This window comes from Tachypleus tridentatus, chromosome 6 (genome assembly GCF_004210375.1).
Source record: "Tachypleus tridentatus isolate NWPU-2018 chromosome 6, ASM421037v1, whole genome shotgun sequence".
Classification (NCBI taxonomy): Eukaryota; Metazoa; Arthropoda; class Merostomata; order Xiphosura; family Limulidae; genus Tachypleus; species Tachypleus tridentatus.
Window position 1 is genome coordinate 33,858,722 of NC_134830.1, and position 26,704 is coordinate 33,885,425.

Below are 26,704 nucleotides of genomic sequence, written 5' to 3' on the forward strand. Positions count from 1 at the left end.
TGGAAGATTTGATTTTGAAGGAGGTGGTAGTATAATTTCTGTACAAAACTACATTTCATGGTAGAGAAATAGTCTACAACAGGTGTTGTATTATGTAGTAAATTATTACTTTGGCTACTAGTAATGTGAATACATTGATATAGGTATTCAAATATTTAAGATTTGAAATTTAATGGTTCCCTTTTTGGAATTTTTTTTGGCATATTGAGACATTTGTTAAATACAACTACAGTTTATGCAGCTGGACAATAAGTAAAGTGGAGAAGTATTTATTGTAATAACCTTTAACCTTTTATTTTCCTGTGAGGTGCAGAATTATACCATTCAATAAAAAGTTTTTAAATTATAATAATTTTGTACTCATTTTTCTGTGAAATTTTTTCATACCTTAGCTTTGATATTTGTTTAATAAAAGTTTTTTATTTAATTTTATATGTAAGAACAAGATTCCAAACTTTAATCTTGGGATCATTTCAATATGTTTTGAATGAAAACATTAGCAATTATGAATTTCATGAATTTTGTCTCTAACAGGAAATTCAAAATAGTTTTGAATAAAATTCTGACACTTAGAAATCTTGAAATGTCAGTACAATTGCCATTTTATCCAATTAACCAATCTGTTTCTCAACCTTGTGTGTTATGGCATTATGTTAATTGCCTATATATCAGTTTTAATATGCCATAAATTAGTAATCTAAACATATAATGAAAGCAAGTACTCCTTCCAAATTAGTACAGACTTGCATAAAGATTGAAAGAAATTGATAAAAGCTTAACTGAGTGGCATGTCAGAAGACAAGCTGTTTATGAACATGTCCCACCAATGTTACAGTTCTGATTTTGTAAATTGAATATTAGAAATACAGACAATATGACTGGTGCAATGAAACAATGTACTTGGCATTTTAAAATTAAAATGATACAACTTGAATTCTGCATAGTTGTATGGAAATAGGATGCTTGCAAAATTTGAGTCCAGAACTAACCTGTTTGTTAAAAGATTGAAAGACATTATTGGTGTGGGTTTATTAGTTTAGATTAAAAAAAAGACGTTGATTTTTTACTCAATTTTTAATGAATATAAATTAATTTTGAAAACTTTCAACATGCTAATAATTTGTATTTGACTGATCTGAAGGAATTATACCCTATCAAAGATAGAGAAAACTTTTAAATGCTAATATTAGTTTCTGTAGTAGCATGTAAGAGAGAGGAAAAGATGACTGATAGTTTTGTAGTTTTTATTTTAAAGAATGTTGGTAAAATTGTTTCATTCAGTATTTATATGTTCATTATTATATTGAAGAAATTATACCTATATTCTTGTGTTTGAGACTTAAAGGTATTAGTAAGAAAATTTTATGGTTATATGACATGGTCTGCTAATCTTAAAGCACAGCAGTAAACTTTAAATGTGTTTGATTTTGTTCTGGTGCAGTTCTGAATAATTCATTGGAGAAACTGAGTGAATGTTGGATTTGCTATGATTCGGAGAGACAAGATGTAGGACCTTTGATACAGCCGTGTCTATGTAAAGGGGATGTTTCTGTCGTTCATCATGACTGCTTAAAGAAGTGGCTAGTGCAAGTAATATTTTTGATCTGTCATTTATTTCCTGATTTCTACGTTGATTTATCTTGCTCAAGCTTTTTTAGTAGTTTCTAAACGTATCTCACTTTGTCACTAAATAAAATGGTAATGCAATGCTACAGTCTAAAAACCATTTGATACATGCAACTTAATAAAATACGGTTGTAGTTAGTATTGACATGCTTGATCTTTTGGTGTGTAATTTTAACTGTAGATTGAGCTGTGTTTGTTATTAGTTTGTAATTCCTATAAAACATGACATAGAATTGTATGACTTCACTAATACACCTTTTATATTCTTCTATGATACTGAATTTTTGAAATACTTTTCCAGTCGACAGAAAACCCGGATAACATGAAATGCAAAGTTTGTAAAGTCGAGGTATGTCTAATTCCTTATGACTTTATTGCTTCAAGATCCTTAACATGTTGGCTTCTGCATGACCCACCGGTAGGTCATGATGGTCTTCTAGTAAGATACACAACTCATTGGTGAGTTATACTCTATTTTCTTTTTAAAGGGCCACTTACTGGCTGGGACACAACAACTGCATGTTCACTCTCCTTAGTAAAAGTAATTGTAAAATGACTGTTTGGACCCTGGAAAGTATTGGCAAAATAGGCTTGGAAGCCAACATGTTAATGTTATATTTGTATAGTATTATTTATCATCTAGTGCAAAAGTTCTTAAACTTTAGTAATCCATGAACCCAATTTAATTTTAAAATTTTCCTCAGACCCCCTAATGTGTTGGTGTTTTTTGTATATGGATAGGTGTATTTGTAAATGCTTTTAATTTGCATAAATTTAGTTTTGCAAAAAATGATTTTTTCATTTTGCAAATCATTTTCAAAAATATTTTTATGAAATTTCAGACACAACTCCAGGGATTCCCAGTTTAAGAAATGCTAATCTAGTGCATTTGCAATTTGTATATGTTAGGAGAGAGAAATTTTTACGCAGATATTCTACTGTGTACATTTTGTTACTTTGCTTATGGATCGTGATAATATTTGTTTATAAGAATGAAGCTTTTAAACAATACCTTAAGCCAGTAGAAGTTTGTTTACACTTTGAGTAATACAACTGTAATTTGTGTTTTTGGCTACATGGTAACTTCAAAAAAATATAATTCAACAAATATAATTTGTTGTTCTTGACAATTCAAAATTTATAACTTAAGACAGTATTTTGTTATCAGTTAAAGGTTTCAACCCTATCTTGATGTTATCTGGTCAATGGGGTAAAACTTCCCTAAAACATTTGGTAAAACAATCTATTGCCTTTGAGTGAAGATGGCTTAAAGCAAATGTAATGAGAAAATTGTACTTTACAACAATGCTCTACAGTTTAATCTTTTTGCTGTGGAGTTTGGATATATCTGAATAAACATTTATACACACTGAATGTGAAATCGGGTTTACCCTATGGCTACCAAAAAAGTTTCCCTCTACTTACTGTGATGTGCAGGAATATTGCATAGTACTTGAAACAGTCACCAAATCTGTGTGTGTGTGTGCTGCCATTTGTGTTCTTTGCCATGAAACATGATGTTTATATTTTATTTTTTCATTACAAAACTGCCAACTTTGCGTGAACACTCACAGAATCTGTATGAAGATAACTTCTTTACATTTTGAATATTGTTATCTAAATTTGTTTTATATTTTGTAATGATTTTGGCCTTTTGTTCACTTAGTTTTGCCAAAACTTTGTCATTTATTGGAGAATACTTCTAATTTTCCTCAATTTTTTCTTAAATCATTATTTTTCATCATCCAGTATGGTTTTCAAGGAATATTACTGTCGATATAGGAAAATACAGTTTCTTTCAATATTGAAAAAGTAATACAAAGGATCAAATTTATATTTTTATTTGTTGGTGGATAATTAACAGTTTTTGAAAATCAACTTGAAAATTACTTGTGCAGTGAAAGGATAAACCCTGTAATATCAGGTTGGGTCATTTTAACTGACCTTGTAACCATGAAACTATACATACTGTAACTTTTAATGTAGTAAGTGTATTTTCATAAAATCTTGTAGGTTTTTAGTAAACATTAAAAGACTGTTGTGTAGAAAATATTAGATTTTTAATTCATATTTTAGCTATATATTTCTCTGTGAATTTACAAAGCCACTTAGCCAGTCCAAGTGTAAGATGATTTTAATCTTAAGAACAAAAATATTTCTTTTAATCTTGCAGTTCTAATATTTCATTTGCATTGCTTCTACAGGGTGTTCGAAAAGTCACTGTGCACTTATATATTTATTAACAGACATGTTTCAATATAGAATACAGGAGGTAAATATGAATGAAAATTATAAACAATGTTGAAAGTGATCCCCGTTGGCATCAATACAGGCTTGGATCCTTCTTATTTTGTTTCTGAATACTGCTATCATTTGCTGGCTTGAAATAGACTAAATAGACATATGATTACAAAACTGCTCAGTGACTTTCTGAACACCCTGTAGAACCTTCTAAATGAATATTATATGTTTTTTTTTCAATAGAACTGGATATTTAATGTTATTTCTCTACTAAAATACTAACTGTATTGGCTTTGACCAATTTGACTGATCTTGGTAACCATCATTTTTTGCAAAAATGGCTCGTTTGGGTTGAGAAAATATTTTACACAGAAGAGCGAATAACGTTTTGACCTTCTTCAGTCATCGTCAGGTTCACAAAGAAAGAGGTAACTGACCGGAAGCTGACCACGTGTTTGAAAGTAACTGAGTGTCGGAATGTAGAGGGCGGTATTAGATGTTTGAATATATAATTTTATTTATTTTATTATATTAGTATAGGTATAAAGGCGTTCCTTTATATTGGTTTATTTTGGGTTTACGTTGTTGTATAAGTAAGGCTTCTTTAATTTTGCGTTTGTTTATGTTTGTTTCTTTATTTAGTATTTGAGTGTTTTCTATGGCTATGTTGTGTTTATTTGACTTGCAGTGTTCAAAAACGTGTGAAGGTGACTTTTTATGTTCTTTGAATCTGGTTTCCATTTTTCTACTTCTTAAAACAACATCTTAAACGATTTTTTCAAAGAATTTTCTCACAAAACCATCAACATAATTTCACAAAACAGAAAACTAAAAAACAACCTTACAAAAAGAGACATTAATTCCATTAAAAACCTAAAACAAGACAAAAACATAAAAATTCTAAAAGCAGATAAAGGTAACGCTATAGTCATAATGAACACGAATGAATACATCCAAAAAATGAATAACACCCTATCAGACACGAACAAATTTAAACCAATACACACAAATCCAACAAAGACACACGAGACGCAACTGAACAAATTGCTACTACAAATGAAAAAAGCCAACACAATTTCACAAACACTTTATTCCTACCTACGTAAAACTGACTCACGCACACGGCAAATATACGGCATCCCCAAACCTCATAAACCAGATTGTCCATTACGACCAATAATGTCCACATATGAATCGTTTAATTACAATCTTGGTAAATACATAGCATGGGCATTCTCCAAATATGTAATATCAGCCAGTTCATTCATCAAAGACTCTTTGTAATTTCAAGTCTAATCTAAATCAACTTAATCATAAAGCCTTAATGGCCAGTTTCGATGTTATATCCCTCTTTACAGAAGTTCCAACCACTGAAGCCTGCAAGATAGCCTTAGAACTCTATATCTGAGACCCTAACCCAACTATAGACATTCCCAGTAACCAGTTAGCAACCCTCATAGAATTCACCACGATAAAGACAAACTTCATGTTCTACACCCAAAACTATATACAAACAAATGGCCTAAGCATGGGCAACCCAGTATCACCAGTTCTAGCCAATATTTTTATGACACAAGTTGAAACACAAGCAATTAACACAACATTACATCCACCACTATACTGGTACAGATATGTAGATGACACGGTTGTGGGATTCAAATCTACAGAACACATACTTAATTTTTTCAATCACATTAACTCTATACATCCCAGCATTAACTTCACATGTGAACAGGAAGAAAGCAATCAAATATCATTTCTTAACCTCAAAAATACAAGAACCGACACACAATTCAAAACAGAAATCCACCAAAAATCACCCATACTGGACTATACATTCCTTGGGACTCAGCACATGAAACAAAACAAAAACTCAACATACTAAGAAACCAAATAAACACAGTCATAAAACTATGCTCACCAGATAAAATTAATGATGAATTAGACAAAATAAAACAATACTTCATCAACATCAATAAGTTTCCTCCACAAACCGTAGAAAACATTATACGCACACACCTAGACAGAAAGCAAAATCAACCAACTAAAGTAAATATATCTCACGAATCAAAAAATCACGAAACCATATACTGCTGTATACCTGACATCAGCAAACAAATAACCAACATTTGGCAAAAACTAGTAACAAAATATGACATTCCAGTTAATACCAAATTTATTCAAAAACCAGGCACAAAACTGACGTCTATACTATGTAAAAACTACACTGACAAACACCACACCAACATTATTTACAAAATACAATGTGATAACTGCCACGACTTCTATATTGGAGAAACAAGTAGAAAAATGGAAACCAGATTCAAAGAACATAAAAAGTCACCTTCACACGTTTTCGAACACTGCAAGTGAAATAAACACAACATTACTATAGAAAACACTCAAATACTAAATAAAGAAACAAACATAAAGAAACGCAAAATTAAAGAAGCCTTACTTATACAACAACTTAAACCCAAAATAAACCAATATAACGGAACGCCTTTATACCTATACTAATATAATAAAATAAATAAAATTATATATTCAAACATCTAATACTGCCCTCTACATTCCGACACTCAGTTACTTTCAAACGTGGTCAGCTTCCGGTCAGTTACTCTTTCTTTGTGAACCTGACGATGACCGAAGAAGGTCGAAACGTTGTTTGCTCTTCTATGTAAAATATTTTCTCAACCCAAACGAGCCGTTTTTGCATATAAATTTCTCAACAAGTGGGTTTCTTGACATCACTGATTGGTAACCATCATATACCAAAAACATCTATCTAAATTATCTTTTTTTCTATCTATGTTGTAACAAAGATATGTCTTAACTTCTCAGCACATAAACAAAGTCTTAAAGCAGTTCCTTTTAATGGGAAGAGTGTTGTTGCTTCTTTAGATTGTAAATTCATTTATTATTGGAAGTTATGCTGGAAAGTTAGATTTTCATATCAGGTACAGCATTCAGTCTATTCCTGTATTTTGTTATTGTTGTAGTGTAGCATGAGAATCTCATTTCACACAGGCATGTTGTAGCAAAGGAAAGTAGCTCACAAACTGCACTTTTAGCTGCATCTGGGTATTTGTGTTTGTGAATTACTCCACTCCAAAAATTTATTGAAGTTTGCTGAAGTTCTATTCTAGTGTGGAGACAGAAGTCACATCAATAAAGTCTCTCACAATTTTGAACTGATAAATTGACCAGCTTGGCTGTTAGTGCAAGTGGATTACACACCAATTAATTGTAGTCATTTGATGGAGCAAAATATTCCAACAGAATGAAGTTTGAGTCATGCAGGTGCTGTGTAATGTTGTTGAAAATATGTTCATCAGGGACAGAATTAGTTTTGGTGAGAAAATTGTTTAGTGTCGGGAAGCTGTCAAAGTTCCTGTTTTCTATGCACAAAGTCTAAAATACCAGTTCCCACAACATCAGTGAAATTTTGTCTTTTGCAGTAAAAATGGTAACACATGGTCATCACAGACATATTACCTAGCATTGTAATATAATATACATTATGCAGTAGTTTTTATTTTAATAAAAATTGCAAACTGATTAAAAAAATAAATAATATTCATATTTTAAAATGTCTAGCAGTTATGTTTGAGATGTATGAAATAGATAAGGTGAGATTTGTGAGTTATTAATTTCTATATAGTCAGAAGTAGTCAATATCATTTCATTGGGCTGGTAAATATTAATCATACTTTTATTTTTCACTGTTTACTATACTGAATTTTGTTTTCTTTTCTAGATGTTTGTTTGAAATGGAGTCTTCAGAGAAGGTTGTAAACATTATATTAATGCAGTGTTTTAAACATATTTATCATAGGACAAAAGTTTAAACCAGTAGGTATGCCATTAACTCGACACTGACCTCCTTGTCATTTCCAGTATGATTAGTTTTTTTAAAGTCTTATTGTTTGAATTATTATAATAATTTATGTTATGTCCAGTATAAACTTGAACGAGGAACTGTCCAGTTACCTAGAGGACTTACCAAAGTTCACTGGCTGCAGACATCTTCTGTTGTCATGCTCATGTGTGCCACTGTTGGAGGAGCCTGTCTGTTGGTAAAAATGTTCGACACTGTTGCCATTCGGACAGCAACAGTAGGAGTTGCACTGTTAGTTCAGTGTATATGCTTAAGGTTAGCAAACTTAGTTACTAATATCACCCCTCTTCTTGTTATATGTTTATAGAATTTTATTTACTGTAATAAGAATTTTTCTCCAAGAGTATTACAGACTATCTGCATAAAAATTTATGACCTGTTTGGTATTTATTTAAAGTTTACAGGCCTAAAATAAGTGTTTACTGATGTAAAGTATGTATGACAGTTCATAAAATCTACATTCTTACTTCAGCTAATTTGTTGCTAATCTAGCCAACAATTAGCAGTATTGTTGCTTGTTTTATTCTACAGTAGTATTTTTTTATAGTATTGATATGTGGTTTGTTGCTTAGGTAATTTCATCTATAATTTTCATGTATATATTTAACTAAAGGCTATAGTATGAAACAAATTTACGTACCAATTTATTTGAATTGTGATGGTTTTAAATGGTGAAAAAATGAGTGATATAATGCTAATGAATAGTGTTATCCATCTTGACATCTTACCTAAACATTTACTAACTGTACCATGGAAACATTGTGACATTGTTATCAGTGAACGTTAAATATTTTAATACATTAAGAATATTATTCTTAATATTTACAGCTTTGAGCACATGAATCTGAATTACCGTAATATTTATGTTCTGTACTTGCTAAATTTTATCCAATTAAACAGGACTGATGAATATTTTAATGTGTATACAGACTCCTTGGGTTTAGTTTTTTGACTGCTTATCACCGAGCCAAATTCTCAACAATTCGTATCTTAGAAAACAAGCCAACAGGTATAGCTACAGTATCACGACCACAGACTAAATTAATCATTTGTGGTGAAGTGTGGTCCAGCATGGATGTTGAAACTACTTCTGAAAGAACCTTTCCAAGTACAGTGTCAAGTCAAATTGGAACAGAAGTAACTATAGAAGCTGAAACTAGCTGATGCTGTAAGTATTGTGTAATTTGTTGATATCTTTCATCTAACTGAGAAAACAAAGCAACACTTAGTGTATATAAACACCTAGTCAGTTTATATTTTGTGAACTGGATTGTTTAATGTAATAAAAAATGCTACATATTGTCTTAAACATGATTATAATTGCATTTTTATAGTGGTATAATTTGAGATAATTCTCATTCACTAGATAAGATATAAAATCATTGCAGCTTGTAAAACTTAAATCTAAAGTTCATAGCATGTATTAGTTTTTAACCACTATTATATATCACAAAACATTAGTGATATGAGAACCAAATCATAACTTCATTAGATTTTATATAACAGTTGAATCAATGTATTAATGCACTGAGGTACTGGGATGATAATATTTAAACAAATTACCTCTCCTGGGCTTATTATTTTTGGATTTAGAAATCTTTGTTTATCAAATACTTTTTCAGTTTAACAGAGTTAATCAAATGCAGACACATCCTGTAGAGTATCTTCTCAGTACAGTTTATTTTACAGACTCGGGTATTCATTTATAAATTGGTCAGTGGTCCAAAATACAAGTCAGTTTGAAAGCAGTTCCATTCTTCCCATTACTCCTCATGAGGTTTATGTGGTGGGAAAGGACTACTGGGTTTTTTGCTTGCCAAAGTGGTCTGCAGATGAAAACGTTTGAGAACCACTGTGTAAAACAACAGAAAAAACAAAGTATATTCAAAAACGTTTGATGTAAAGTATTGCAGTTTTATAAATAAAACTGATAATAATTACATTGTGCTTAATCTAGTTTACCATGATATTTGTTCACAAAAGTTGATTATATCATATAAATAGCACCTAGAGCTTTGTTGTATTCCAGCTACTTTGATGGGCCTTGGTATAGAGGGAAGGGCTTTGTCGGTACTAGACGTGACAGAAGTTGTGCAGTAAATGTATTACTGCATATTTTTTGCTTACCCTCATGCATTTTTGGAATGATTACTATGTTTTGTTTTTCAGTTATTTTTACCATGTGAAAAATACAGCTGTAGGAAGTAAGATTTTTATAAGAACTGCTGCATGGGTAGTTTTATTAACTTTCTTTTACAAAAAACAGCTATTTATAACAAAGTTATAAAACAACTACATATTTTACAGTTAATGTAACCATTTACACACTGCATTTATCAGTTGAATCAACTTCATATCTCAGTGCAGTGTATTTCTACTTACACAACAGGTGCAGGACAACTGATACAGCTATTATCAACTGTTATGGAAATAACTTATTTACTATATCTAGTTTTGTTCTTTGAGTAGTATGGGGTAAGTCTAGTTTTGTCAAAATTTGTTTGCATGTTATATAAAAAAATTAATTTTAATATTTTTATTTGATGTTTATCATCACAAATCTCATACCTGAGAACAAGAAAACATAGCACAAACAAAATTTATTTCCTTGCTTATATCTACCATGAATTTTATACTTTATATAAAGTAGATGAAGCATGAATTAACGAACAGATTGCAGGAAGTCTATACAATGACTTAGGTTTATATTTTATACTTTACACTGTGGTCTCAGCATGGTCAGGGTTGTGGTTTAGAGTCACTGGCCCACCAAATATGCTTACCCTTTTAGCTATGGGGGCATTATAATGTGATGGTCAATTCCACTATTTGTTGATGAAAAAGAGTAGCCCAAGAGTTGGCAGTGATGACTAGCTGCTTTCCTTCTGTTCTTTCACTGTTAAATTAGGGATGGCCAGTGCAGATAGGCTTCATGCAAAGTTTAAAACACACAGACCAAACCAAACTTTACAACACATTTCTTAAGTGCAGTATTGTAAACAATTTTTGAGTATTTAATCCTTAAAAACAGAACTGTATGGACATTGCATCTCAATGTATATCAGTTGTTGTTTTATGACAGTAAACCTGAAATTTACTCAGAGTTGAAATATTTATGATGCTACTCCTAGTTACAAACATGTATATCTCACTTTCTTTGTTTAATCAACCTTTGCTTCTAAAACCAGTGGTGAACACACACTGTTCTCTACTTTTTTTTTTGAGTTAACTTACCACTTTATGTTCCTTTTTCTTGAAAAAGATAACATGAGATGGAATAATTTAGATTATTATAAGATATGAAATGTAACATCTTGTGAAAAACTCGGGTATCATAAAGTTCTTTATAATTGTTTTCTTTTCCACAGCCTTTTAAAAAATAACAATCCAAAGAATTAGAAGAAAATTAAGAGAGAGGGATCGGTCTACTGTAACCACTGAAGTCGTCACTAGAAAGCAGTTTATAACTTGCTGGATTACAAACCTTAACTTGTACAATGTATAGAATTATAACAGACTGATTCTTTTTTAACCTAGAGACATTTTCTAGTTGGTATTTTAATATTTTTTTCTGAATTGAAGAAAAAGGATAATAGGTAGAATTGGACAGAGATGAAGTAATTTTAAAATAACTATTAACATGGTTGAAATTTTGCTGTTGCATCAATGCAAAATGTCAACAAAGTTATTGCAGGTTTTTAATGCTGGGTTATCTCTAGGATTTCAGTACTAAGTTTTTTATGTATAATTTTGTTGTGTGTGTATTTTAACAAATCTTTATGATTACAAATTTCAAAGAATGTAATACCATAAATTCACATTTTTTGCAATTTTTATTAATGTAATTTAAATTATATGGTTTAATTTAAAGTTGAAGATAGTGAAAAAGCTTAGTATATTTATCTTTTACAGAATAAGTTTTTCTGCAAAAACTTTATAATTTGACCCATTATGTCACTTTCAATAAACTTGTCAATATTTTCATTTCTAATTGACCTGGATTAAAAATTTGTAATTGTTTCAGTTAATAATAATTTGTGGGAATTTTATTTTAACTCATTGTACATAAAAAGTTAGTTTTTAAAAGGGATGACTTACGTTTTAGGCTTTGTAAGACCTCCCCACCTATTCAGTTGCATGAGAAAAAAAAGTAAACCAACTACTTTGAGATAATTATGTTTTATCATTGTATACTGTGTGTATAACAATTCTGGTTGTAATTTCATATGACATTTTAACGTAACATGAAGATTCTTTAAAATATTGGAATTTCTGATTTTATTAAAGCAAAATTACACAAGCCTTGAATATTAATTTTTAAGTCAGTTTTTCATTTCATTGAATAAACAATATATTCAGATTCTTGCACTTTGTATACAATATTTTTTGCCTAAAAATGACCCATTTAAATTCTGCAACCCCACCTCCCATAAAGAAAACATTTGGAATGTTAATTTTACTGAATATACAGATTAAAATTATACTGTAGTGTGATTGTTTACTTTTGTTCATAATTGCTACTAAAAGGGAAATAGTTAAATCTAAGTTTCTACAGGATTGTCCTGAGCAACTCTTGTGCATGTCATGACTTGGTTTTTTTTTCAATTTTAATTAAGTAACTTTATTATTACTTATGTCAGTGTAATTAGCATCAAAACATAGTTTGTAATTCTGAAGTTAAAAGTAAATATAACAAAATGCAAAATACCAATTTCTGTCTTAATGTTCAGTTCATGTTACACCTTCTATACAATTTTCACAGTGGCTAATAATATAGACAAGTTAAAATATATTTAACCAAACTGGTGGAGTGGCTTCTCCCACTCATTTCTTTTGATTAAGTGTTCACTACCAAGAAAACAGTTTCCTTTGTATATAAATCAGAGTGGTTTGTAACCTTGAAAGAGAATGTTATATGTTCACTAAAACTGTTGAAGTAGGAGGAAGTAAGTTGTTATTTTGAAGTCATGTATATCTTGTTTAGAAACCCAGATAAATTACAGGGGTTTTGTGTGCACTAATAGAACTTGATAATTATTTTGTTTTCTAAAATGTATAATTGAAACCTACAAAAAATCTTTTAATATTCCACTCTGAAGAATAAATAATACTTAAAGTATGACATTGTAAGTACATGAAATTGTTGTTTTTTTTAGTATTTTTTGAATAAACAGTATGTATTGGTTATTAGATAAGTTTGACAAAAAGAAAGAAAGGATTTTTTAACCATGTGCACAAATAATAGGTTTGTATGCCTGTATGGTATACCACTAAATTCCAAACACCTCAGAACCACATCCCAAATGTTTTCACAGATTTAATGTGCAATGTTATTACTGTAGGATAAGCAAGCTGATAAGTTCCACATCCTGTTCTTAGAGGAGGGGTAAGGTGGTTTCTTGCTTCAGTAATTGACAGTAAAATAAGTTTAGAAGTACTGTGAAACTTCATGAACAATAATGAAGAAAAAGAGCACAGGTACTCTTTTTTTTTTCTCTCAATTTTACAACTTTCAATGATTTACCTACTGGCAGAAATATAGTAATAATTGAAAATAAAAAGCTTTATATTTGTTTTTGAGGTTACCCAAATGAAACATGGTTTCTGATATAAGGAAAAGTATTACTAAATTTCAAATTCAATATTTTCAGAGACAAATCTTTAGTAAAACAATGATAAATAAACATTACATAATAGAGTCTGCCAAATAGTATGGAAACTAGAATGAGTACAAAGTGGTTGAGGTCAGGTAATTCGACTGACCCCACACTAGGAAATCTTCCTTCCTACCATCTCAATGCATGAAATATAATTTTAGTACACTACATTTTTAAGTTAATTTCTATGCTCGAGATTAATGGTGAAAAACTCAACATAAATCTCTACCCTTTTCACCCTCAATAATAATTAACTTAAAATACAAGTTGGGGCTGTGTAGAGAGAAATATAATCTGTATGTTAAAATAATAAATTACCAATGTATTCGTTTACTGCTTTATGTAAAATTGGTCATATTCAGAAGAATATTAACTACACATGAAGACAGTATTTATGACAAATTTTAATCAACGGTGTGTGTTAATATAAAGCTCTAGTGAAATCACAAGATTTACATTATGAATCCATCAAAGAACATTCTGAACACACTAAATATACAAAATACACCGAGTTTCAAAATGTATTAAATGATTAATGAAATTTTAATGTTACCAACAGCACATAATAAAAACAAAAGTGACCTGTTTAAAACATACTGGCCGAACAAAAATAATAAAAGACAAACTGTGTTTAAAGAATCATAAAATATCTACATAAGTATTCAGTTGTATATTTTTCAACAAGTTTAAAAATAATTTCCACTGATTAGTAAAGATACATCTAGGTGTCATGTGTTAACTTCAGTATGTTGGCTACATTCATTTAAGGAAAAAATAACTTAAAAGGAATGCATGTCTATAGTACACATTTGCTCATCCATATTTACAAATCCAATAGGATGTGTAGAAGTATCACCAACCAACAGTTGCACATGATTAACTATGTATTTTCAAACATCTACTGACATTTAGTTTACAATGAATTTTCCTTGAAACAGCTTATTATAAATAATATTCATTGAGAAACTATCTAAATTTAGTCTTTGAATAACAGGAAGAAATAATCTTATGATATAATAGTATAATTAAAAATCATTTATAAAGCAGTGGTCTAGAGCTATTCACACAATATTTATTTTTACACCATTAAAAAAAGCCTGAGCAGATGTAAAAACAGTTCTTAATGATTTTATGAAGAAATATATCTTACTTTCATAAGCATTTATAAATGTTCCATTGAAAATAGATCTATCATACTGAAACTGAAATTATGCTGAGTTTGATACTTATTCCACATAACAAACAAGAGTTATCCAAAGAAGTTTCATTGGCTTATCTTGCATGGGATTTATTAATGACATTTACACAGGAGATAAAATTTTGAAGCATGTTAATTTAACATATCATTTGGATAGTCCTGTTGTGTTCTCTGGTTTTATTTGTTTGTAATATCAGCTTTAAGTAAATAATTTATGAGAGAACTTAAAAAAAAAAAAAAAAAATGAAATTTTCAAACACTATCGGTGTTAAACATGTTCTGTCTCATCAGGTTTCTGTTGTTTCCACGTCCACAGTGTCTTGTACAGGAAGTGAAATAGTGTTATTATTTCTCTTTTTGCCTGTTCACAAACAAAAAGTAATTTAAAAGATATAAAGAAACAAGTGGAATAAAACAGTTTACTGTCCAAATTACAATGTTTAGGTTCTTAAGAAGTACCCTTTCTCAATCTAATGATTTGTATCTACTAAAAGTAATCAAACATTTTACTAAAACATTCTTAAACATATTTCAGATGTATAGCACATATCTGTATGTCAAATTTCTAAATATAAGCAAGAAAGATAACTTTCAACAATTGTTTATTTAAAAAATATTTCAAACTAACCTTTCTACACTACTCCAAAAAGGAAAATGTATACTTTTTGGTGTTTTTTGTTTTTCAAATTTTGATTCTCCCAAATCAGACTTTTATCCCTTCAGGATATAATTAACCAAGTCTTAGTTCTATCCCCAATTAAATATTTCTATTATTGCAGACATCAAGCACAAGATGTAATATAACAAAGATCACCCTTGGAAAATGGCTACAAGGAATGTTTACTGGATAGGGTAGGTTATAAAAAAACTGACATTGGTGTATAGAGAATGAAATTATATGGAAAGTTCAAAATAGTTAAAAACAAACCACAGATCTGAGAAAATGTTTTGAAACAGTTCCTTTAGATGTTCTTATCGACATTGATATGTATGTTTCAAACCTATGGAAATTTTTTTCTACAATTACACATCAGTTAAGACTAGTTAAGTTTAGAGCAAAAACATTGTGATAACTTGAATTCCTATTCATTGAATAGCAGATTCAAGTGACATAGATAAGTAAAATAACTCATTATTAACTGAAAGAAACTACATACATTAAAAATAAATTGATATTGACTAAAAATACTGTAATATCCTGACCTCATGCTATTGTGACATTTCATGTTGCAGGACACTAAGAAATTTGCCATCTTTTCTGCAGTTTATAGCTGGAAGTGGTGACTATTGCAGTTGGCAAAATTTTTGAATGTTAGTCAGATAATAACCGATGTATAAAATGAAACTCTTAATCATAAAAATCCAAAATTCTGAAAATTTCAAAATGCAAAAAAAAAAACTTTTTTTCTGAAGGTAAAACAAGAAAAAATTACAATTGCTTTCTAAAATTATGTATCTCAAGACAGCTGGAATGGATATTAACACTTTTACCAAAATAAAGCAGAACACAACGTTTTGACTTTGATAATCTCAAGATGACCTAAGAAGGCTGAAACATTGTTCTCTGCTTTAGTTTAGTAAAAGTGTCAATGCCCATGCCAGCTGTCCCGAGATACATTTTTACTTCAAGTGTGTTTCTTATCATCATGAATTTCTAAAATTAGTATTTCACACATCCTTTTTCTATTGGCTAACTTCTGAATACTGCATTAAATCCTTCAAATAATATTCATGAAAACTTTTGAAACAATATATATAACATTCTGATTTTCCTGAAAAATGAAATCATGAACCTTAAAATTGCTACTTATTCTTATTTCTGCAAATAACATGATTTTATTACAATAAATTCAAACACTTGATTACATATGGTTCAATCAACAAGACTATCCCAATTGAGATTCAGACAATGGTCACCAGCATGCTTTGGAAAAGTGATAACTTTTTACAGATAAACTCATTGATGTTAATGTTCTAATAGACAATACTAAATTGGGAAAAGTCTTGAGAATATCACTTAAATTTTGTGAATTTCTTCAAAATAAAATTAAAACGTGCTTGTGGTTTCATTGCTTTGCATACCTTATGGTATCCAGAAATTCCCTTTTACCACTATCTCTTTCACTCTTAAAAATGTATTAGATTCACCATATTACAAAGACCACTGTATAAATAATGACTAAGATACTAATAGGTATTGAGGTATACAAAAGTAGGTAATTCCATCTTCAGACTTGTACTAAGACAACTGAAGGCAATAAAATATGAACAATTCTTTGCCTAAATATTTCCTAAAGGATCACATTATGCCTACTCCAAGTTAGTTGCTTTGAAAGAGAAAATTTGAAGACAGGACAGTTGTTAAAATGAGAGATGACCTCACCTGAACCACAGACTAGAATTAGTGTTCAGCACAGAGAGAAGAAGAAACAACTGTTAGCATTCACGGAGACTGAATCGTTGTAGTTGCAGGTAATGCAGCTCAAAAGAATGAAACAAATAGATTGCCAGTGGGCAGTTTAATTGAACTGGTGGGAAACATCTGACTGACTATGGATTTTTTTGTAAGGGACTACATGTGTTTAAAACCATTCATAAAGTGAGCAGATCCTGTGAGTACGTATTTGGTCAATTTGACTGACCTTGTAACCAATGCTCCTAATTTTATCACTATGTGCAGAATGAATTTGTTTTCACGTGTACCAGTATCAAGGCAATATGTACTTTTTTTTTTTTTTTTTCACTGCTTGTAACCATCCTAAACAATTAGGAAACTGATGTAAATTATACTTTTTTTGTTCTAGAATCACTACAAATTATAACAAATGATTAGTCTAAATCTCGTAATATTATGCACCTATATATTTATTATTTTTATTTTATTGACCTTTCACCTGTGACTGAGTAGCACTACAGAAGTTACAATGAAGCAGTAGATGTGCACTCACATTGCTGTATCCAATAGTATTAAACTGGCCTTTATAAAGTGACCTGTCTTGGCTGTGTTCTAGTATACTTGTATTTTGCACAATATGCTCCATTTTGATAATGACACTATGTAACACAAATTTTGTTCCTGGATAGTATGTGTTATTTCTTAATTGCTTATGTTGTAAAAGTACAGAAAATGGCCATTATTCCCTTCAAACTTTGCTTTTCTGACCTGAATAATGAAATTTAAAAATTAACCTGTTTTCTATGTAAAATCGGGCAAATTTGCACATTTTCATTTACGTAAGGTCCGAATAAAACAACATATGAATCAAGGTTTACATGTATTTATACTAAAGTTATATAAAAATGTTTAGAAGTGAGTAGTTTTTCAAGATTAGCAACTGTAATGCAAATCACTTTCATGTATTAACCCCCAAATATAGTCTCCCATCATGTTTTCCTATACACTCCTTGGTAGCAGCATTCAAAGTCCAGTATATCTTGGTGGAAGTTTCCTCTGAGTATGCTCCCATCTTTTCCTTGAATTTATGAACGTCAAAGATATGGACTTTCAGGGACATCCTGCAGCCCATTTTGCTGTAGTTCTTCATCAGAGCCTCAACCAGTTCCACAAAATTTTTGGCCTTGTGATTGCCCAAAAAGCCTCAAACCACTGCAACAAAGCTGCCCCAAGCTCTTTTTTTCCTTCCTATTGAGCTTCTTGTGGAATTCTGTGCACTCCAGGATCTTTTTTATTTGTGGTACAACAAATACACCAGCTTTGACCTTTGTCTCAGACAGCTTAGGGAAGAAGTCTCGAAGGTACTTAAAGGCGGCAGACTCCTTATCAAGAGCTGTGACAAATTGTTTCATAAGACCCAATTTTATGTGCTATGGTGGGAACACCTTCTTGAGGTCTACTAGTGGCTCACACTTGACATTGTGCCTCCCCACAGAGAACTCGGTCCATTGTAGGCAGTGCTTCCCATTGTAGTGCGCTGAGGTGTCCCTGCTGTCCCAAAGGCAAAGATAACAGGGAAAGCCTCTTTGGAGACCCATCAGGAATGCCACCATTTTGAAGTCTCTAATAACCTCCCAGCCATACTTATCATACTTCAAGGCTTCTAGCAAAGTCTTAATGCTGTTGTATTCCTCTTTGAAGTGCACAGAATGAGCCAGAGGAAGAGACAGATACTTATTCCTGTTATGGAGCAGCTTTGAGGCTTCTGGATGAGCTATCAATGAAGAGGAACCACTTGTTCAGGTTACAGGGAATTCGAATTGCCTTGCACAGACTGGATACATTGTTGCAGAACTAGAGCCCATCTTGATAACTGAAGAAGCTCGAAAAATGTTGGTGATGCTTCTTCTGACTTGTACACTTTAATCTAACAGATCCCACTCCTTGAGCTTCGATGTCAAAAGCTGTCAAAAGCTCGACATCAGCTACTCAGCACTGAATCTACCTGGAATGTTCTGGAAAAATGGGTAAATTTGAAAATTTCATTACCCATGTCACAAAAGCAACGTTTTAAAAGAAAAATGGGTCTTTTCCATTTACTTTAGGCATGAGCAATTGGGAAATAACACTTTCTGCCAGGAACCAGAAAAAGTAAAACTTTTGTTACATAGTGTAATATATAAACATATACATTATTAATGTTTACAAATAAGTTCTTAAATTTCAGTTATTTTTCTTAAAACATAGAAAAGTAAACAGAGAAGAAATATCTCTTCTAATTACTACTTATTTGCTGATTGCCATAAGCTGCTAAGCCTTATTAAATTTTATACATGGAGGATGCAAACAAAATTTTTGTTAAGGTTTTATATGTACATTTTGAAATAACAAAATATCATAAATGACTATCAATACAACAGACCTCTGCTATAATTTAACAAACTTAGTAATTAAGCTGTATTTGAATATAAATATTTTTTAGCTCACTAATGTCTTACCACTTGGAATCTAGCATGAAAAGGAAGTTTTCCAAGCATATACTTTGCAGGAGCTGAAAAAACTCACTAGGGGGACATTTTGTGTTTTTAATTGGTTATACAGGTCACTAGGAAAAGCAGGTGCATGGAAGCATTTTAAAAAATGGACGAGGTGGGTGTGGCCACCTTGAAAAATAATAGAAGGTTCTTATATTCTGGCTTGTTAATATTGGTGATTCAAGTATTCACTTTGTAAAACACTACAGACTTTGTATTTGGACATCACAAACATCTAAATTAAGAAATTAACTAATGTATAATACTAAAATTTGAATTATAATCTACATTTTGATACCAAACTCACCAACATAAATTCATAAAATAGTATTTCAATAAAATTTTGAATGCGAGCCAACAAATGTGATGACATGGCCTTTGACTCTTGGACCATAGGAAGACCCACTTCAGTAGGGTTAATCCTGTACAGAACTCTTAGACACAGGTATGAGAAGGAACACAGATCACTTACCTGAAGGTCTACCAGTGGTCAAAGTATTCAATGAAGGAGCTGAACCTGTATGTACCATCTGATTAGATATGGTTGTTTTGGTTGAGAGAGATGGGGAACTGTATACACCAGTCATGGATACTGAACCTGAAGGACGGGAAGTAGCAGGTGGTGATGTTGTTGACATAGTTGTAATATTCTGTTGAAGAATGATATCAGGACCTCCACCATATATGTCATAAAGGAACCTCCACATCTCTTCCGAGAGGGAACCATAATCTGAACCTGTTTAAAGAAAGAAAAACATACACTACACTAAAAATAACATTACAGTATAATATCAATAAAGATCAGAACTTTGAAATATGCCTTGTATTTTGCTATATCGCTTTTATCTTTATTGTACAGCTACAAGAAAAAATTATATACCATTTATATGTGGTTAACGAGCATTACACATGAAGTATCTGTTAGAAAGTAACCTGTAAAACCTTTCAAACTACTTATAAGAATTGGAACACATAAAAGACTAACAGTGCAAGACTAATTATGTCTTACCTGATTTTAAAGTAGGTTGGTTATTCCTCATGACACAAATAGGAGAATTATCAATTGGACCAGGTGGTTCTGAAAAACCCATTAAGAAACTCGTTACACAGCAGAAACCGAAATGGTATTGAAAGGGAAGTACAAACAACTTACATCTTAAGAAATCAGTAGAACCTAATCACTAATCTATAACCCCCTTATGTTGAAAAATAAGAAGATAAAAGTCTTGTACCTACCATTCTCTTTAGCCCGAACAAAACTTTCCCACTGTTTAAACCAACTCATGCTGATGGCGTATACTACAGATGGGGATTCTAGAGATTGGAACTCCTTGTTCAACTGAAGTTAGAATATTTTAGGTAAGCTAAAGCATATGGCATGATTGAAATGTAGCAAATTTAACAGAGAAATGTTACAAATTTGAGACTAAATTAAACTTTGTCACAAATTATTACTTATTTCTACATTATGTTTCTCTCATTTTAGATTTTATTGTTATTTTTTAATCAGGACTCTTCAAATGCCAGTTCAAAAATGCAGTGCAAACACAAACCTAAGAGAAGTTGAACTAGCAAGAAACTACTTCAATTAAAGTCAGAGATGATTTATTGTAGTGGCTCTAGAATTTAACTGTTTAAGATGAGAAAAACCAAGTTTTGACTGCTGCAGAACACAGAAACTGCACCGTAAACATTTGTGTTTACAAAAAAAAACAAACAAAGTTATCATACTTGCTTTCAGGATGTTTTATGGATAATGTTTAAATTACTTTAAAGTTATCTTCAACAGAAAACTACAATAAGTGTTTTACATTATGCAACAAAGCTGTCTAACAATCAAAATGAATTACCCATCCTGCAATACTCAAATAACATTACTAGTCCAAGCATTTTTTTTTAAATATAATATCAGCACATACATATTTTCTGCATCTGAAGCACTTGTTTGTTAAAAACTGATATGCTTTTCCCATTTTTATCTTTATGTTATGCTACTCTGTTAATGTTTAAGGCTGGCTGATTCCTTGGTTGTTATGCTATCTTTAATTTGAAGAAGTGTGTTTTGTCACATTCATCACATTTTTCTGCCTTTTCTAACAGTACTGTCATTCATGAATGATTCTTTATAAATAATAGAAAGATTTATATTAAATTTCAATTAAAACCTTTCCAATTAAACATTACAAATCCCAAGAAAAAACGAACTTTGTAGTGTCATTTACTTCAAACAAAACCAAGAATCTTCTTATACAAATGTGTTCAGATATTTAGGATGTTTTATATCAGGGTTGAAATACTGTAAGTGATGTGTCAACATGAGAGAAGCCACACCTTAACTTGGGCCAACACAGACACAACTAAATTGTTTTCTACATCCATTCTCTCAACAAACCAAAAGTTACTAATAGTGGAAATAATACTCCTTGTAATACATTTTGGACAGTTTTAAACCCAAGTAGCAATCAAGGAGAAAGCTCTTCGAGTTTTGAAAAACTAGTTATTATTTATATAACCATAAGAGATTTGTCTTTCCATCATATACAGTCAATTATACACATGCATGCAAATAGTGTCATAATGGAAGCACAAACTGTAGTTCATTGTATGTGTAGTTTTACACATTTTGATTATGGCATAAAAGGTTCTTTTAAAGGAACATTATGAAATGTCCACTTACAGCCACAAAAGTATCATGTTCCTGTGTACGTCGACGATCTAAGCTTTCTTGGTCTGCCAAACAGCAAGGACACACATACAGGTGAGTGCAGGCTGGACCTCCTCCAAAACTACAAATCAATACAAAAAAACAAACAGTAATGAAATAGTTAAGAAAATTTAATCTGAATTAAAGTTGAGAAACTTTTGCAAAGGTGAAAAATAAAACACTGACTTTACTCCACAAGTCAAGGTTTTAAGATTTTATGGTTTAAACAATGAGTTTCCTTTGATGCTTGAGATGTAAATCAAAGGTAGCTGAAAGAAAGATAGAAACAACAAACTAACACAAATATCAGACCAGTGTAAAAAAGACCAACACTAAAATCACAACACTTATATAATTTTTTATTAATAGCACTGTAATAATAAAAATACTGAGGTTTTCACAATAATGATTCTTCTTTTGTTGACAATGTTGTAATTTCAGCTGTTTTATTTTTTGGTTTGATTTTTGTGCAAAGTTGTGTGAAGGCCATATGTGCTAGCCATCCATAATTTAGCAGTGACAGACTAATGGGAATGCAGCTAGTTAACTCATGGACTATTCTTTTAATAATGAATAGTGGGATTGACTATCACATTATAACAGTCCCATGGTTGAAAAGACAGTGAATGGGGTTCAAACTTGCACCCCTCAGACTGCAAGTTGATGAAGGTTTGTTTAAACCATGGAAATACTGTATTAACAAAACTGATTATGGAAATGTTTACAGCATGATGAGAAAAATACCATCTAATTTGAGCCCTTGGCCTTTAAATATTCACCAATAAAATTAAAACAGCCAAAAAGCTAACAAACATGAACTAGAGATACCATAATGAAAACAGGCATATAAACTATTTACAGTTATGAGAAAAGAAAGATTATTTGTATGTTTAAGAAATATATTACTTCTTTAATATGCAACTGTCTTCTAAGTGTAGGTTAGAAACTTAAAAAAACAAAGACAACCTTTAGGTGACATCTACTTCTGTTAAAATCTTTAGTGAGTTGCACCAAAATTTAAAAAGAAAAACAAAGACTGCTGTCACACAGACAAGGAATTTTTAGACAGTAGAATCATCCCAGAAAGCTTTACTAACAGTTTCTGTTGGGAAAGTTTCAACCTTAAATGAAACTTGGAGCTTCACACTAATCCCAAAATGGAAATAAAACTTTTAATCTGAACAGTATGTCTTGCCAATGTGAGCTATGATAAAAAGTTAGAAACCCTATACAGTCACTCCTAACTTTGAGCGTGTGTCAGACAGAAGGCAGTCAGCCAACCAATAACACCTGCTGCCATAGAGGCTTTGCCCAGTTTTTGAAAAGAAAAATAGGACTGATTGGCATTTTTATAACATGCCTACATGATCTGAAATAACCTTTGATGAGCAGTTCTAAATACTATATACTAGAAGTCCAGCTCACTAGGACCTGAAGTTGCCATCAGTACAGTTAAAACTTGTCAGTGTCAAAAATATTAAGGCAGTTACTGTCCATAAAAAAAAATAAATTCGTTTTAATAATAGTTCTTCTTAAAAGCAAAAAAAACTTACGTATCATGCAGGTATTCCCAAACAGATTGAGATAAGACTGTACAGAGCTCCTCCACAAAAGATGCCTTGCTTGGATGTACACCTGAAAGTTGTACACATTTGTAATTAATGTAGTTTTTATAATACTTCAGAGTATTTTATTCTCTGTTTGACCAAATACTGATGCAAAAGCAGGTTTATTGGGTTTATCCTCTCACCTAACCATAAAAATTATTAACTGTTTATAATAATGGTTTTGTCATGGTTAGTAACTTACATGATAAACCAAGACCAATTATTGACCAGTTAGAAATATTTTATAATTATCAGTTACTAATTAGATTATATCCCATTTTGTGGCTGCTAATCCACTGATAGCTTTAGAGAAGTGCTGTACATATCATGACAGGGGCCAGGATCTATTTCTTAGAAAAGTTGAAACCTTCAGATGAGTGGATAGCAAACCAGCCTTTCATCCAAGATCAATAGTCCTTAAAGATAATAGCATATTAATAGTAGGTGAAACAGAGGATATAATCTAATTTGTAATTAGAGTCCCATACTAAAATAATAGCTAGACATGGGTGAGCGTATAAATTTGTAATCATGAGAACAAAAAAAAAAAAAAAAACGTTTACAATTTATTTTTCTCAAATAAAAGTACAAAAGCAGTAGCAATACCTCCATGAGGACAGAGAAAATCAGAGTTGCTGATTGGTCCAGGATTTGCAAAGGTGTTAAACTTATTAACCCACTGTTTAGAAATGTAGAAGTGTAGTAATCCAGGCTGTTAAGAAAAACAATATACAATTAATAGCTACAATCAGTAAAAAAAAAACAACAACATAGGTATTCATAAGGTACCTTGAAGTATGTGGTGTTGTTTACTTGGAACCTCGTTATGGTTTTATATTATTTGAATGCCACACAAAGGTAATAAATTAACTTAATGAGTTTCCTTCCGCATTTGTTTATTTCACTAGAGTAATTGCTTTGGGTGTTAATTTCGTTTACTTGAACCCACGAGTTCTGTAACTTAAGGCCTATGTGTAAACACTAGCTTTAATTTTTCCCCTTGGGAAAAGTAGAGACCATGAAAGAGTTTATACTTTTCTGAACACATGTACACAAGTTATTAAAAGAAGGAGAGAAAATTAAATTTTAAGAATAAAACAGAGTAGTTGATCAATTTAAAACAAAGTCACTTAGCACACAATATCATTCAGTCTACTATAGTAAATGTAGAAAAACTTGTAATTCAGGTTGTGTGTAATGGTGAAGTAAATGATTATGCTTTACAGAGATTATGATTTATTATAAATCTTATACTGACTAAAAAAACAAAGCTTATATTTTTAAAGATTTGACGCTTATCATGCCAATTGTATACGTGTTTCAGATACAGTGACTTATGAAGGCTGGTAGCAAAAATGACCCTCATTTATTAGACATTAAATTTCATAAGATTGCCCTAAACTTTGACTTTAAATTTAGGTTAATTAGACTGAGTAACCACTACTTTATCATGATAAATTACAGCCATTTGACACTCAAGGCTTAATGTCAAGTTAGGCTAAATCAAGTCTATAACCTAATGGTAAGCTGAATAAAAGAAAAATCTCAACGTAAAAGTAAACCATCAAGTAATTATGAACAGATACAAAAGAAATATTATTTTCAATATAATAACACACAAACATACATTTAATACTGTTTTTTTATTAGTTGATTTAAAAATGAAGTTGAAAAATATACAACTTTATACGTACCTCATTCTTACTTCTTTCCATTAATTCCACTGCTCGTTGTCGCTTTTTAACTATTTCTTCTGATGATTTTCTGCAAAATAGGGAAAACAGAAACACCACAGATTTAAAGTATTCTGTGGACAACATAATAACAGTCCTAAATTAATTTAACGTGTACTTGTAACTAGAATTAGTTTATCTCGATACTGAAAAGTTAATTAAAATCTGTGTATTAACTAGTTGCACACAGATATACATGTGTAGTTTTAAGTTATTTATTAATTCTTTAAGTATGCACATACAACAGCAATTCTTTTAGTTCAGCTTGAATTCTTTACATATAATACAGGTTTTAAAAACTGCAAACTAGTCTTGTTGTTTGAATTTTTTTGTTGCTTTGATAATCCCATATTTTCATTTTTTAATTTCATTTACCTTTCTTTCAAACAATCCTATATGCTTTGTAATTAACTACTTACAACAATAATTCACAAATTTTGGATACTGGAGACATACATATTTGTTCTCCAATGTCCCATTCTTCGCATTAAAATCAAATACACTACAATTAAATTTTCTTTACTTTTCATTATTTTTCTGAGTAGAAGTTAATTTTTCTAATCTGTAGAAGACATTCCAAACATAGCCTAATTACCATAAACACAAATGATGAAAATGTTGCCTGAACAAGTCTAGTCAACTATTGGAATGATAATAGCAGATACAGAGAGGACAATAATTAAATATGTCCCAGATACATCAAATATATAACTGTAAAAGACATAATCATTAAAGTTATTTTAAATCATAAAGTGACCTAAGCAGTTCTATGAGATAGATTATTTACACCTGATTCATGGTTTCTCATTAGATCACAGTTATTTACAAAAAAACTAAATTTATATAAGATTGGTTGTAAAATATATTTTTTTTTTAGATAAACAAGTCATGGTATAGCAATTCATACGAATGCTCCGAGTTTTTAATAACAAACTTTTAGCTCACAGCTCTGTCATCTCTTGACTGATTTAAAATCTAATTACAATTTTAAACTCTGGAGTACAAACCCTTTTGACTGATGTATTTAACCATGTTCAAGGTCTCATACATTAATTTACTCTAATCCTGCCTAAAAGAATTTCAATTTCAGGGGAGGCTGGTAGAGATC

At 30.9% G+C, this 26,704-nt stretch overlaps 2 protein-coding genes across 15 annotated transcripts in view; one reads left to right on the forward strand and one right to left on the reverse strand.

Annotated features, from left to right (window-relative positions):
• LOC143252215 (uncharacterized) overlaps positions 1 to 12,958 on the forward strand; it is a 48,677-nt gene extending 35,719 nt beyond the window's left edge. For 9 of the 14 annotated variants that reach the window (XM_076504002.1, XM_076504006.1, XM_076504008.1 and 6 more), the window contains 5 exons: positions 1,442 to 1,590; positions 1,928 to 1,975; positions 7,830 to 8,023; positions 8,698 to 8,936; positions 11,137 to 12,958. In XM_076504002.1, the coding sequence (XP_076360117.1) occupies positions 1,442 to 1,590; positions 1,928 to 1,975; positions 7,830 to 8,023; positions 8,698 to 8,932 (626 nt within the window). In that variant the 3' untranslated portion in view covers positions 8,933 to 8,936; positions 11,137 to 12,958. Of the gene's footprint in view, positions 1 to 1,441; positions 1,591 to 1,927; positions 2,086 to 7,627; positions 7,741 to 7,829; positions 8,024 to 8,697; positions 8,937 to 10,157; positions 10,244 to 11,136 lie in introns of those variants that run through there. The other 5 variants (XR_013028885.1, XR_013028884.1, XR_013028886.1 and 2 more) reach the window with 3 other exon arrangements.
• Positions 12,959 to 13,816: 858 nt separating this feature from the next.
• LOC143252216 (ubiquitin carboxyl-terminal hydrolase 20-like) overlaps positions 13,817 to 26,704 on the reverse strand; it is a 55,932-nt gene continuing 43,044 nt past the window's right edge. Inside the window, 8 exon segments of the mRNA XM_076504012.1 lie at positions 13,817 to 14,984; positions 20,025 to 20,288; positions 20,562 to 20,630; positions 20,789 to 20,891; positions 22,230 to 22,338; positions 23,810 to 23,891; positions 24,470 to 24,575; positions 25,558 to 25,627. Of these exon segments, the coding sequence (XP_076360127.1) occupies positions 14,911 to 14,984; positions 20,025 to 20,288; positions 20,562 to 20,630; positions 20,789 to 20,891; positions 22,230 to 22,338; positions 23,810 to 23,891; positions 24,470 to 24,575; positions 25,558 to 25,627 (877 nt within the window). The 3' untranslated portion in view covers positions 13,817 to 14,910.